This window comes from Centrocercus urophasianus, unplaced genomic scaffold, assembly GCF_019232065.1.
Source record: "Centrocercus urophasianus isolate 14NV4802_14NV808 unplaced genomic scaffold, USGS_Curo_1.0 seq_11, whole genome shotgun sequence".
NCBI lineage: Eukaryota > Metazoa > Chordata > Aves > Galliformes > Phasianidae > Centrocercus > Centrocercus urophasianus.
The window spans coordinates 14,857,422-14,871,932 of record NW_024884253.1 but is presented as its reverse complement, the minus strand read 5'-3'; the positions used below and the strand labels follow the sequence as shown (position 1 = coordinate 14,871,932).

Genomic DNA, 14,511 nt, shown 5'->3' with positions numbered 1-14,511 from the left:
CAGTCAGCCTCACCTCCATCCCTGGAAAGGTGATGTCTAGAAAGATGAATTTATCCTCAACACTGTCTCTAGGTGTATCGAGGATAACAGGGTCATTAGAGGCAGTCAACATGGCTTCACCAATGGGAAGTCATGCTTGATCAACAAGATAGCCTTTTAGGAAGACATAACCAGATGGATGGTAAAAGTGGATGTGGTCTATGTTTATTTTAGTAAAACATTTGACACCCACAGCATCCTCACAAGCTAAACTGAGGAAATATGATCTGGATGATTGTATAGTGAGGTGGGCTGTGAACTGGCTGAATGAAAGAAGCCAGAGAGTTGTGGTCAATAGGGCAGTGTCTAGTTGGAGGCCTCTAGTATCTAGTGAAGTCCTCCAGTATCTAGTGAAGTCCTCAAGGGTCAGGACTGGGAACAGTACTATTCAATATATTCATCAGCAACTTCAGTGAGCACACTGTCAGCAAGTTTTCTTTTGACACAAAACTGGGAGGAGTGGCTGGCACACCAGAAGGCTGTGCTGCCATCCAGTGAGACCTAGACAGACTGGAGAGTTGGGTGGGGAAAAAATTCAATAAAATATAACAAGGGTAAGCGTAGAGTCCTGTATCTAGGCACGAAAAACTCTGTGTACCAGTATTGTTTGGGAACAGACCTGTTTGAGAGCAGTGTAGGGGAAAGGGACCTGGGGGTCCTTGTGGACAGCAGGATTACCATGAGCCTGCTCTGTGTCCTTGTGGCCAAGAAGACCAGTGGCATCCTGGGGTGTATTAGAAGGGGTTAGTAGGTTGAGAGAGGTTCTCTTCCTCCTTACTCTGCCCTGGTGAGACTGCATCTGAAATATTCTGTCCAGTTCTAGGCCCTTCAGTTCAAGAAGGAGAGGGAACTGATTGAGAGAGTCCAGTGCAGAACCACAAAGACGATAAAGGGAGCAGAGCATCTCCCTTACGAGGGAGCAGGTTCTCCTTAGGTTGAAGAAAAGGAGACTGAGGACTGACCTCATTAATGTTAATAAATATGTAAAGAGTCAATTCAGGATAATGGAACCAGGATCTTCTCTAATCTAATCTAAGGATAGCACAAGGAGCAATGGGTGCAAGCTGAAACATAAGAAGTTCCACATAAACATGAAAAAAATTCACAGTAAGGGTAACAGATCACCGGAACAGGCTGCCCAGAGATGTTGTGGGGACTCCTTCTCTAGAGACACTCAAAACCCACCTGAACATGTTCCTGTGTGACCTAATCTAAGTGTTCCTACTCCGGCAGGGGGATTGGACTAGGTGATTTTTCAAGGTCCCTTCCAATCCCTGATATTCTGTGATTCTCTGAACTTGTCTAACTTTCTTTCAAACACCTGTTAAATTTTAGAATCTGTGTCATTCAGTTCAAAGGAGTTTTAACTGCCTTATTTTGATTGTTTTAATAGTCTCTATTACTAATTTCAATTGATACTACATAGTTCTCACAGGAGAAAATACTAACATTATCCTTATAATTCATCACTTTTTAATCTGCCTATCTCCCATTTTCCCTTAGCTGTATTTCTTTTCCATGCTGTAGGATCCACAGTAGTCAGTCACTTTTCAGTCAAAAACAAATCAGTGTGGTAGATATCTCTCTGTGAAATTTAGTCAAATATGATTTTTTTTTTTTTCTGAAATACTGAGAACAGAGTATGAACAGCAGTAAAGCTGAAGGCTGATTTATAGTGGTGTATTTTCTCTACTCCATTCTTCATATTTAACTGGATTTTTTATGCAACCTAAATGTGGACCTAAGAATTATGTAGTGCACCTAGATGATCTTAGAGCATAGTAGCTTGCTGATGTTACTTATGATAGTAATGAGCAATAGACTTAGCATTTTATGTGCAAACTAAGTTTATTTATCAGTGCTATGCAAATAAAGTTACAACGAATCAGCACAAGCTATGGTCTTTGAACTCCCTCAAAATGCAACGGGCAGAATATGTGACTAACTGTGAGACCTCAGTCACTTAAAAATTATTTATATAGTGATGATTTAGCAAGCTGTGACACAAGTCTCTCATGTTCTATTAAAATAAATCTGCACAGTGGCTCTTACTCAAGGCTGTGAAGGTACTCCTCATAAAGTGTGGCAAAAGTAACTTTGACAACATTCTGGCCAAACTGTTGAGAAGAGCTTAAAGCTAAAAATGATAAAAAGGGACTTAATGAGTCATATTTAAGAAAGGTAACAATGCAAAAGAATATGCAGCTTTTACAGAAATACGAGACTTCAGAAGTGATAAAATGAAGAAGGGACACCTGTCCTATGTGCGCTTTCTTTAATAGCATGCTTGCTTAATTGATTTCCAGGTGCCTGCTTTCTGGTAATGCTGCAAATAAAATAAATTGTCCATATTTTGGTATATAAAAAGAGTCAGTGACTGGAATCAAGGTGAAGGAAGCACAGCTGGAAGATGAAAAGGTATTTCAGAAAAATTCTTATATATCTTATTTGGAGTAGAAGTTCTATTTTTCATTAACTAGGTTTGAGGAAGTAAAGGCTTATTTACTAAGGAGTTTGGAGGATACATCTTTACACAAGAGATTTTTACTTCTGAAATTAGATAAACTTCAAAGACTATAGCCAAATATCACCACTCTAATTTATGGTGGGGATAAGTGAAAACTGTATTATTTTAATTAACAGTAAGAAGTAACTTCTGACATACCACACTGCATGGGTGACTTCAGTTTTTGTATTGCAGAACGTATTTTGCATTTATTTTTTCCTTGGGGAAAAAAAAAAGCTTTCTCATCTTTAGGCAGAAGGATATTTGGTATATTACTCAGTCTTTATGCAGATTATGAATGTAGAGTCTTCAGGAATAATAAAAGCAGAATAGCTCAAAAGAGCAAAACAAACTATATTTCACATACTTCATGCCTCATCATGATTCTATTATGTTCATAAAATCAATAAAACTAAAAAATCACTGTTTTGCTATCTTTGTGGATATGATCTCTATCAAAAGTACAAGTACTCTCAAGCAACTGACTAACAGTCAGTCTGCAATTGACAAACAACTCTGTCTTCAGTCCAAAGAAAAGAAATAGAAGCTAAGAGTAGTTCTTTATAATCAAGCATGCAATCTGATTAGAAAGTACATGTGAAAATGAAGTATGAGGAAAATGCTAAAAAATCCTAAATTCATTTACTTAATTACATAGCTCTCTATCTGGCTATTCTTTTCTTATCAAAAGTATGAAGGATGCTCTGAAAGTAATGTCTCCTAGCAATAGAGCAATAGAAGTTGAACCTTCCTGACAATACTCTGTTTCATTTTGTTGCTGTGTGATAGCAGCAGGGGGGCAGTCTGACAAAATGGCATCTGACATGAAAGTATGCATGAAGCAAAGATGTGGAATTGAATTCCTGTCTGTGGAAAAAAATCACCCATTAACATTCATTGATAGTTGCTGAACATTTATAGATACCAAACAGTGGATGTGAGCACAGTGAGATGGTGGATGATGCTTTTCAGCAGTGGCAGTAGCAATGCAAAAGACAAGTTATGTTCTGGATGTCCATGCACAACTGTTATATCATGAAGAGCATCTTGATCAGTTCATCTGTGTAAATTGGACAATTGCAACCAGGGATCTGTATATGGTGCTCAATATGAGCTTCAAGGTATTGAAAACTATGGTGGCAATGTTTGAATATCACAGTTTGTGTCAGGTAGGTCCCATGAATGTTCACTGAGAAACAGAAAGAATGTTATATACAACTTTGTCAGGATCTACTAAAGAAATACAAGGATGAACGTGGCAATTTCCTGGATCACATAATTACCAACAACAGATGTTATGTCACCACTATAAATTGGATTCAAAATGGCAGTGCATGGAGTGGCAACATGTGAATTGCCCACATGTGAATTGCAGCATGTGAATTTTCTTGTCAAAGAAAAAGCTCAAGACACAGTCTTCAGAGGGTAAAGTGATGTGCACTGTCCTTTGGAATAGGAAAGGAGTGCTTCTTCTGTGTGTTCAGAAACACAGACAAACTGTCAACTCTGACAACTATATCATGACACAGACTAAGCTAAAGGCTTGAACTTCCAGAGTCAGGCCAGAGAAGGCAGAATTCTTCCTTTTGCAACATGAAAATGCCAGGACCCATACCAGTCTGACAGTGAGGAAACACACTACCAATCTTGGCTGGACTTTCCCACAGCAACCACCTTACAGTCCAGAGTTGGTGTGTACTGTTTTCTATCTACTAAGGTGAAAGATGGACTGTGTGGGCAACATTTCCCTGTCAATGATGATGCTATAGCAGCTGTGAAACAGTGGCTCACCTCTGCTGGTGAGGTAGCTGAGAATTTTCCCTATCAACTAGAGTTATTATCTTTTTGTATCTGTTATGTTTTCCACTGAAATAAACAAGAGACATTACTTCCAGAGTGACCTGCATATCTCATGCTATGGTTGGGTACCCCCTAACAGTACAAAATGACAGTTCTCCAAAATTAAAATTGATCTCATAGAATTTTTTTTTTTTAAAGAGAGAAAATAAGAAACAAAAGGAAAAAATGGAAGTGACTGTAAATCATCCAGTAGAAGCACTTCTATCTACTACATATGATGCCACTGACATAATTTGTCAATTCATTTTAACATTTAAAATCTGTTTTGCAAAGTTAGACAGCATCAGATTTGTTTCTTTTTGTGCCCATTGAACTATACAATGGTGAAAACTATTCAAAACCTAATTGAAGTGGCTTATCGCTTTTGATTACATTGAAAAAGAAAATGTTGAAGAAAAGTGAGTCACTTAATGAGGAAGCTCAAGTACATTGTGGAAATCTTTGAGTCAACATTTTTAAAGGGGAAGCAGAATGTTTCAATAGATTATGTCAATACCGTAAGATATTCTGATAAATATGCATTCCACTAAACATTCTGATAAATATTCCAATAAATAAATAAAGTACTATGCTAGTACTTTTTTTTCAGAATTTCCCCCCAGTTGTTTTATCTTGACATGAACAGATCGTCAATGCAGTGTGTTATGCTGGTTGGTGGTCATGAGGCAAATAGATGCACATGTTAATGCATTAATGTTTTGACCTTATAAAAATGGTGCATTTTAGCCAATTGAAATTACAAATAATTAAGTACAAATTTTTCTTCTTCTACAGAGGAGTTGAAATTATTTGTAGTCAGTAGCACAATAAAAAAATTGTCAGTTTCCCTTTCACAAACAGTGAGCATGTCTGTAAGAATTTTAAACAGAAACATATTAAAAGGTTTCAGTGCAACTACAATATTCATGGGTACTTTTGTTTCTAGAATAATTGAAATTAAGAAGACACACTCATTAAACCACAAAAATAGATAGATAGATAGATAGATAGATAGACAGATAGATAGATAGATACGTACATACATACATACATACTTATATACATAGATAAATAAGTAAAATCCTGCCTGGAAAGGACTCTTTACTACATTTCAATTCTATTCCAGAAGGAAATTGTGATCCATTAATTTAAACATTAATGCTATCTATGTTTTCAATTTCAATCTTAGTTCTGTTCACATATTTTAAAGAATGTTGTTCTTATTTGAAGTAGAAAAAACAAATGAAATTTTAGAAATAAATATTTCTGGTTCTGTTAAAAGAAATAGGACTAACTTAGTTAACCTTCAACACAGGTGTCACTAAAGACTATGAGTAGGAGAATTCTAAAAATATGTATTTTAAAATGGGAGGACAATGAAATGGAGCAATTTGTCTTCTCTGTCTTGTGTAGAGAAAAAACATTGTCAGTCTACACACTGTCATTGTGTGGGTGTTTAGCTGCAAATAAAAGACATCTCTAGAGTGGAAAGGTGAAAAATAATCTGTTCAGAAAGTATAGCTCAGTACAAGATGATGCAGAGCTAACAGACACCTAAGCATGGAACTTCATTAAAAACCATTTTCTTTCATAAACACATATGTGATTTATGTTTTTGTTAAGCCTGGAGATTAAAAAAAATTTAATGAAAAAGTCTTGGAATTTTCTTTCATTAGAAAAGGGTTTCTTTTTCCTCCATTCACTGCTAAATCAGGTAGTTAGCTGGGCTGTATTTTGACAATAGGATTTTAGAGTTTACAATATAGAGAACTAAGTATTTGTCATTAAAAAAAAAAAAAAAAAAAGTAAAAGAAACACACACACACACAAACAAAACAACAATAGAACTGTCATCTGCCAAATAAATTACTAAGGCAGCCAGCACATACTTTACACCACCCTAAGCATAAGCAGGCTAAGCAGTTAAAGTAGTAGGCTTGTATAACTGTGACACAAGTGATGCAGCACTTTAATTTCACTCAGGGAATCTCAAAATCCCGTGAGTGCATTAGTACTGAAAAAATATTTCAGTGAGTAACTCTCAGTGACTACACACTTCATGTGAGATTAGATGTAAGAATCTCAGATTCTCAGGTACCTGTATTTGCTCGTCATAGTTGCCCTTGGTATATAAACTCCTATTATAATCAATGGTAATCTAATAAGTGTAGTCAGAAGAACAGTGTTTTAATCCATTTTAAAGTATACCTCCTGAACAGAAGACAACTGCTGCCTAATTGCTGTTAGTTGCCATTTTATATGTTCTTTTCTCTCTTCCTTCTCCCATGAAAGGGCACTGCCTCCTGTAAATTCCCTCTAATTTGCTAACACAATACAATTACTCTAGAGCACTAGTATCCAACCTTTTGGCTTGCCTGGGCTACATTGAGTGGATAGTATCTTGAGCAGCATATAAAATATACAATATACTCAGTTATATGAGTAAGAAAACTTATGTTTTATTAAAACAGACAACAATCTACATCATCCTGCATGTCAGCACATATATATTTGTGAAAAGCTGAACTGTGCTCCATATCTCCCAAATTTAATGGGCATTAGACATCTAGTAATCCTCACTTAAACTTTCATCATGACTGCCGTGACCTCCAGCACAAGTACTACAAACTGTTAGTTGCAACAGATTCTGAGAGGAGTAACTAATGACAAGTTGCATTTAAATTGCTGGATGTTCTGAAAAAAGTAATAAAGATGTTTTTCCTGTCTGGCAACTCTAGCCACAATGTTCTGAGGCAATTTAGTACTACTTACTTCGCAGTAAGAAATTCTTTACCTGACTGTCAGTTGCTTCAAATTGTCCCTCAAAGCAAAACAAATGAAATGTCTACCTTAATAGATCATTTTGGAATAGAGATAGATTTCTATTAGTATATATATATTAAAAAAAAAAAAAAAAAAAAAAAAAAAAGTAGAAAAAAGAAAAAACATTAAAAACAAAAAACAAAAAGAGTTCACAGTTTTCTTTGTATCACACACTACAAGTACTGGCATTCATCTTACTTCAGCTCCACAATTCTGGTTGTCTGGTATTAGGTAGCAAAACCATTAGGATGCTTTTTGCAAGTAGATTGAGACTTAATTTTATCCTTTTCTGAGAAGGAATTTGTTTCATCCCTTCATCTCTGATTTCTTATAAGTAAAGCAGACCTGATTTTACACTCAGTCAAACTCAAATATTTGATACTGTTTTTTCTTCATTTAAGTGCTATTTGGTATGTTCCCTAAACCGCACAGCTGATTTACTAGAGTATGCAAGAAAGAAATAAGGGAGGAAATTAATTTCACCAGTTAGATGAACAGCAAGTACAAGTCCACACTGAAACCATGGGTTTAGTGGTGGAGAAGGAATGAAGGAATGCCGGATCTCGAGAGATAGTGAAACTACAGTCTTAATCTTTCTCAGAAAATGGAAGCTTCTTTTCCAGAAGCTCTTTCATAGTCAATGTATGTTTGATGTAAATAACTGAAGCCTGTGTACACTCATCTACAAGACTGGAAGCTGTGAAGCTAACTCAATCCCTTCTGTCAACTTGGATAATATTATGCATTCAGACATAAGTAATAGGGTGCAAAGAGTAGCCAACAGAAAGTAGCAAACACAAGGAAATTTCAAGGGAATAGTAAATAGATGGAGTAAAAATGACAACTAATTTTAAAAATAGAAGGTTACCAGTGCCGCAGCAGCAGCTTCAGGCCTATCCAAAAAGCTTTGGTTGAACTTCGTTAAACAGCTTCAAAATCAAAAGGAGTGTTAACAAAGCAACAAAGATAGAAGACACCAAGACCAAAGCCCTTCAATGAATGTACAGAAATACTAAAATGCAGGTGATTATCAAGCATGATGAGTATCTTGGCTGTGTCACTAGTACCTGGGAGGTGTGAAGGGAGGGGATGCATTCTGAATTTCTTCTAATTAACATACATACATCACTATGATCATTAGCATCCTCTAGAAACTGCTAATTAAATATATTTCATGAATGAAAATACCTTTTTGGAGGAATCAGCACATAACCTGCATGACAGTGGACTTACATGAAGCTGACAGTTTCCCTTATGCTTATGGACCTCAGTTAATTTCACTTGTTCTGGATAAACTAATTCAAACATTTTCACAGGTGTTTGCAAGGCTGAAGCCTTATACAAAAAATTATATAAAATGTGATAATTAATGAAATTAAAAGGTTGCTTATGACTTTTTTTTTTCTTCCACATGCACCTTGACTTGAAGCCATATATGGCATCATTTTTATTCTTTTTCAATGGCTAGGCCACAGTAGCTTCATTTTATCATGCTGAAGCTATGATGTGTGAGGCTGCCTTGTGAAAAAGAAACTTAAAAAGCAATTCTCATACATCTAAGAGAATAGAATGAAAAAAAAAAAAAAACATTTGGGTATTTAATATTCTGCTTAACCTGGTTTATTTTGTTAGATATGAATAAAATTAGTAACAAGTTTTTGCAGATGATATTGGGTACAAATGATTTCAGTAACAGATAGCTTGCACATGCAACCTTTTTGACAGGAGAACAAGGGCTGCCACACATATGTAGGTCACGGCCAGAGTCACCACAAGATGCAGCCGTATGCCCACCAGAGGCATTTATGGCACCTGTATGAGAACACCTGCCTAAGAAAGGGCAGTGAACAAAATGGAAAGGAGCAAGAGCAAAGACACAGGAAGTACTTTACAGTAGAGTTGCTAATAATCCCAAAAGAAAAATTACTCTGTGCATAACCTATGCTGGAGCATGCATTTTCCTAAAGAGACTGCAGTTATACGTTAATATAGAGGGATTGAGTAAGAGGGAATGAGTACCAGAAGAGAGTGAGAATTGAGGAGCAGTAGAAATAAACTGCTGCAACCTGATTCAAAATTCCTGTAATACCCCTCTCATTATAGAAGAGATTAGGTGTATGCAAAGTAGACATGGGAAGTGGGAGGCATCAGAAAGCAAAGTTAAGCCTGCAAAAGCTGATAGATTTTTTCTTTATCTCTTCAAATATCCATGTGCCTTTTCCTAGCACCCAAATCAATAACTAAATGTCTTAAGTTACATTTCTTAAATCTGTTATATTTGTGACAGTAGTTGAGTGATCACCCCTGTTTGTATTTCAACCTACAAGTTTTCTGTCTTTTTTCTTCTTCCCTGCTCAAAAATGAGAGAATGAGTGAGTGTGGATGATTTGCTATCAGTTAAGGTCAACCCACCACACAAATACATTAGCATAAAATATGTAGTTCTGCAAAAAACATCAAGCCAGAGAAGTAATTATGTGAAAGGAATACTGAAGTGCCAAACATTGAGGAAATAAAATTATGCAGTGTTTTGTACTCCAGTATTTCGAATGTTTTTTCTGTAGAGATGTAGTAGCATTGGAAATTAATAAAAAATACAATGTAGTTGGTTGAGAAAGTTAACAGAATTCTCCTTGAAAATGATATAGAAGTAAATTCCTGACTAGAAAAACTGTCTCATCTATCTATACTGCACTGTTATTTGGAATAATTCTTTTATTAGTCATCTTCTTTGATAATTCATGTGAATTTGATAATTGGCTTCAGAAAAAGACTTAAAATAGTCTCTAACTAAAAAATGAAGAGTTTGCACTTTTAAAGTGGAATATTTTATCTATATGTATAATTTTCTAAACTTATGAAAGGTTTCGTATGGTTATTTCCTTTCCTCACACTTTCTTCTTTAGTCTGCTGTAAGTTCTGAAACAACTATCCTTATTACCTCACATTGCATTGTCTCATCTTCTACAATCAGGTTTAATTTATAATGATTATATCTGCTTGCAGTATGAACAACTAATGCTTTTACATGCTGAATTAACTACCTGTGTATCTTTTCTTCCATACAGCAGTAAAATAGATTTTCTTCACTTTTTCCTTCATACTACAGCCTTTCACAGCTAAGCATAGAGCAGATGTTAATACACATTCTTCAATGTAATGTCAAAAATTAAATGACAGAAACAAAATAATACAAATTCAGTAATGTAATCACCACTAACTTAGGTGTATTATTTAGGTGATGATGAGAAATCACAGCTGCCTGTTAATGTCTTTTATGTGACTTGCAGAAAACATTCTGAAGCTAAACAGAAGTCTGATTTCTTCTACCACCTAACATCTCACAGTTGCATCAGGAATGCAAGTATGATACAAGATGTGTGTCATGTGAAATGTAATTTATTCTCAGTAGTTAAAAAATGAACATCCGATTAATGTGAATTGCTTTACATAAATTTCCAAAATAGTTATCAGACTATTTACCAGTTGTTAGATAGGATCTAACACAAAGTTTCTATTTTATGTCTTTTTACAATCCAATGAGCTAGGAATTTTGCAGTAAAGCATGTGGTTTATCATATGAGGTATTAATAATGACATTAAAAAAAAAGTCAGTGCCATTTTATGAAAGCTGTGGAAGATGTGGAGCTACATTAAAGAAGATTCTTTCACCTCAATTCACTACAGTACACATTTCAAGACATCTAGAATCTCAGAAACTCTCAGTATATGTATACAAGTGTGTGTATATATACTAAAATAATAGCCATATTAATTGCTAAAATAATCAAATTATTCTCCGTGCATATTTAGAATATATTATCTGAGGCAATCATATAGATCAAATTACATTAAAAAAATAGTCCGAATTTAGTATTTTTTGTCATATTTGGTGATGAATTTTACCAGATTCTGCAAACATTTATGTAGCCAATGTCTTCCCATGATGAATTTCTTACAGAGAAATGTAAAAGAAATTCCTAAACTAAATCTGATTAGGAATGTTATGATGATGATTTTTTTTTTTTCCACATTAAAAACAAAACAAAACAAAACAAAACAAAAAAAAAAAAACAACGGAAAAGCTAAAGAGCACAAAAAGAGCTACTGTTCCCTGAAGATCCATTGATGCACTGCAGATATTGGAAAATACTGCTTACAGTAATGTTTGCGAAAAAGCAGACTGTATTACCATATACTAGTGGAGCTCAGTTTTTACCAGAGCTTCATCATTATTATGATCTTCCTCCAAACTGTGATATTCCCTAGTTAGTGCTTCAGATGCTTTCACTCCTATTCAAAGTAACGGTTGTTCATAAAAACAGTGGATAACAATCTTACAGGTTAATTAAATCTTTAATAGTACATTGTATTCAGAAGTATGTAATAAAAGATAATAATGATGAAATGCCACATTAGTAAACAGAAAATAACTCACTGTTTTACAAACATGGCTAACAAAATCAAAGAGGTAAACGTATTTTAAAGAAGAAAACATTATTTCTGCGTCTGTTTTGCAATCTCATTCGGAAATAAGGATCATTTTTAAAACTACGTACTACACAGGGGAGAAGGAAGTAGATACCTGTTGTAACTTGGAATGTATTCTATGTATTACACTAGCTATACTCTAATAGATTGTAATTTGATATGATAAGTCATACAACTGACTTTATTGTTTATTGTATTTTTGTATTTATGCAAATACAAAATATATAGGGAATTTTTTCAGTGTAAAATAGATTTTTCATTTACACAACAACTTCAATTTTTTTTTTTTAACAAAAAAACAACAATAACAAAATCTATTCTTATAGATGTACCTTGATAATGAGCACTAAATCCACGGTATCGATGATTGCTGTCAGTTACAAAACGCAGTCTAAGCCAATTTTTGTTGCTGATAACTGGAGGAGGTATATTCATTCCAGAGAGCCTGAATTAAAACAGACAAAAAATATTATTAAAAGATGAAAAGTGATCAGGGTTGAAGATAGTAGATTTTTATGAAGTTCTGATAATGTTCTGTATGGATCATCAGGGAAATGGGGGAAGGAGGTAGAATCAAGTTGCATAAATCACTCACAACATCCCATAAGCAACACCAGCCAGCACCCAAAGCTCAATTTTTATTGATGACTACAGTGTTGTATGTATGTGTCATGATCACTTTGGGCTCTCTCTTCAGGATTTCTCCCCTCCAAGCACCTTGTCCCTGGCACAACCTACTTACTGTGTGGGCAGAGAGAGAAAAAGAGAATGCCTTCACAATGTTCAGGCATTGCTGGCAGCCAGAACTTTACACTGTCAACAACACTGCTTTAGTCCCAAATCCAAGCCACATGAGTTTCTACGAAGAAAATTTTCTCATACCCAGCTAAACTGTGTTATTTTAGCTTGCTGGGTTTTTTGTTTGCTTTTGGTTTGTTTTTTTAGTGTTAGGGCATTACTCTAATCACGATAGTTTTTCATCTTGATTTGTTCATTTGGAAGGTCTGAGTTAGAGGTAATGATTTTCTCACTAGACAACTTGAATATCTAAAAGTGAATAAGCTTTTCATAAGAAATCTTTCTATTAAGTCAATAATGCAAGATATTTTTCCCACTGAACAAATAAAGGTAAGTCACATCTTCAGTATGTCAACATACATATTTAAGTCCCTCCATTTATTTCTCAACGAAGCTCTTCCTGTAGTTAACAATGAAACACTAGCCATTTTATGTTCAGATATTATGGATTGCTCTCCTATTCTGAAAAAAAAAAAAAAAAAAAAAAAAGCCCTACTGCATAATAGGATATAAGCTTATTCAGGCAATCCACCAGTGAGAGCATGAATGCATTCTATTTTATAATACCTTAGTTTTACAGAGAAATTTTCATCTAGCATTTGAATTGGCTTTGCAAAGTACAATAATATCATTATCGGTATTGTTATCTCCATTTTACTGACAGAAACTCATACACTGTGAGAAAGCTTCTTCAATCATCTAGCAAAACAGCAGCTAAATGAGAACTATAAGAAAGTATCTTCATATTCAGTTAGCTTTTACAACCTCAGTCAATATCTCTTGGTGAATATCTGCACAGAGTCTTGTGGAACTGTGGAATCATAGAATCCTTAGAGTTGGAAGGGACATCTGAAGGCCATCTAGCCCAGCTCCCCAGCAATGAACAAGGACAGCACAGCTAAATCAGGTTGCCCAGGGCCTTTTCCAGTCTCGCCTTGAAAGTCTCCAGGTACAGGGGTTCAGTCACAGCACTAGGTAACCTGTTGCAATGGCTCACCAACATCACTGTAAAATATTTTTTTCTTGTATCTAACCTAAATCTACACTCTCCTGAGCTTGAAGCCATTTCCTCTTGTTCTATCAGAGACTAAATGTCTCCTTTACTGTAGCTCCCCTTTACATACTGAGATGAGACTGACTGGTCGGTAATTCCTGAAGTCACACTTCTTAAAAACAGTTATGATGTTACCTTTTTTCCAATCACAAAGAAGTTTGCCTGATTGCCATGACTTTTCAGATATCATGGAGAGTGGCTTGAGGACTACATCAGCCAATTCCCTTAGGATTCTGGGATGCATCTCAGTGGACCTACAAATGTGCTTGTGTTCAACTTTCTCAGGTGGTCACGAATATGATCTTTGCTTACAGTGGGATGGATGTTGCTTCTCTAAGTACCTCCAACAAAACCAAATTTGAGGTCTGTGTCATGAGTGCTTACCAGAGAAGACTGAGGCAGAATAGTTAAGTACCTCAGCATTCTCCTTGTCTGATGCTATCAGCTTTCCTGTGTCGCTAACTTGGGGGGGTACACTCTCCTGGACTTTCCTTTTCTGTTTGAAGTGCCTGTACTTCTTGGCATCCTTTGCCAAGTTTAATTCAAGCTGGGCCTTGGCTTTCCTGACCCCACCTCTACACAGCCTGTAAGCCTGTGCATTTTTTCTTTCACATCAGTTGGTATCTGCTGGACCAGTAGGTCCCAGTTCAGACGTGTTGGTCTCTTGCCTTCCTTTCCTGACTTGCTGCACTTGGTGATGGAGAGATCTTGCACCCTGAGAAAAGCCTCCTTAAAGACCTGCCAGCTTTTCTCTGCACCCTTACCCATGGGACGTGTTACCCTCCATGAGGAGGGTAATTTCTTTACTAACTCCCTGAAGAGCTGGATTTTCTCTTTCCTAAAATTTAGCTTCCTAATTTTATCTTTGTCTCATATCCCTCCAGAACACGAACTTGAAGCATAGCATGGTCACCACAGTCCAGGCAGGCTCGAATCCTGATGATGCCAATCAGTTCATTTA

At 35.7% G+C, this 14,511-nt stretch overlaps 1 protein-coding gene across 3 annotated transcripts in view; it reads right to left on the bottom strand.

The window, feature by feature from the left end:
- Positions 1 to 14,511, bottom strand: part of CSMD3 (CUB and Sushi multiple domains 3) — a 525,852-nt gene that overhangs the window by 324,194 nt on the left and 187,147 nt on the right. For all 3 annotated transcript variants that reach the window (XM_042839423.1, XM_042839431.1, XM_042839438.1), the window contains exon 6: positions 12,031 to 12,143. In XM_042839423.1, the coding sequence (XP_042695357.1) occupies positions 12,031 to 12,143 (113 nt within the window). The remainder of the gene's footprint in view (positions 1 to 12,030; positions 12,144 to 14,511) is intronic.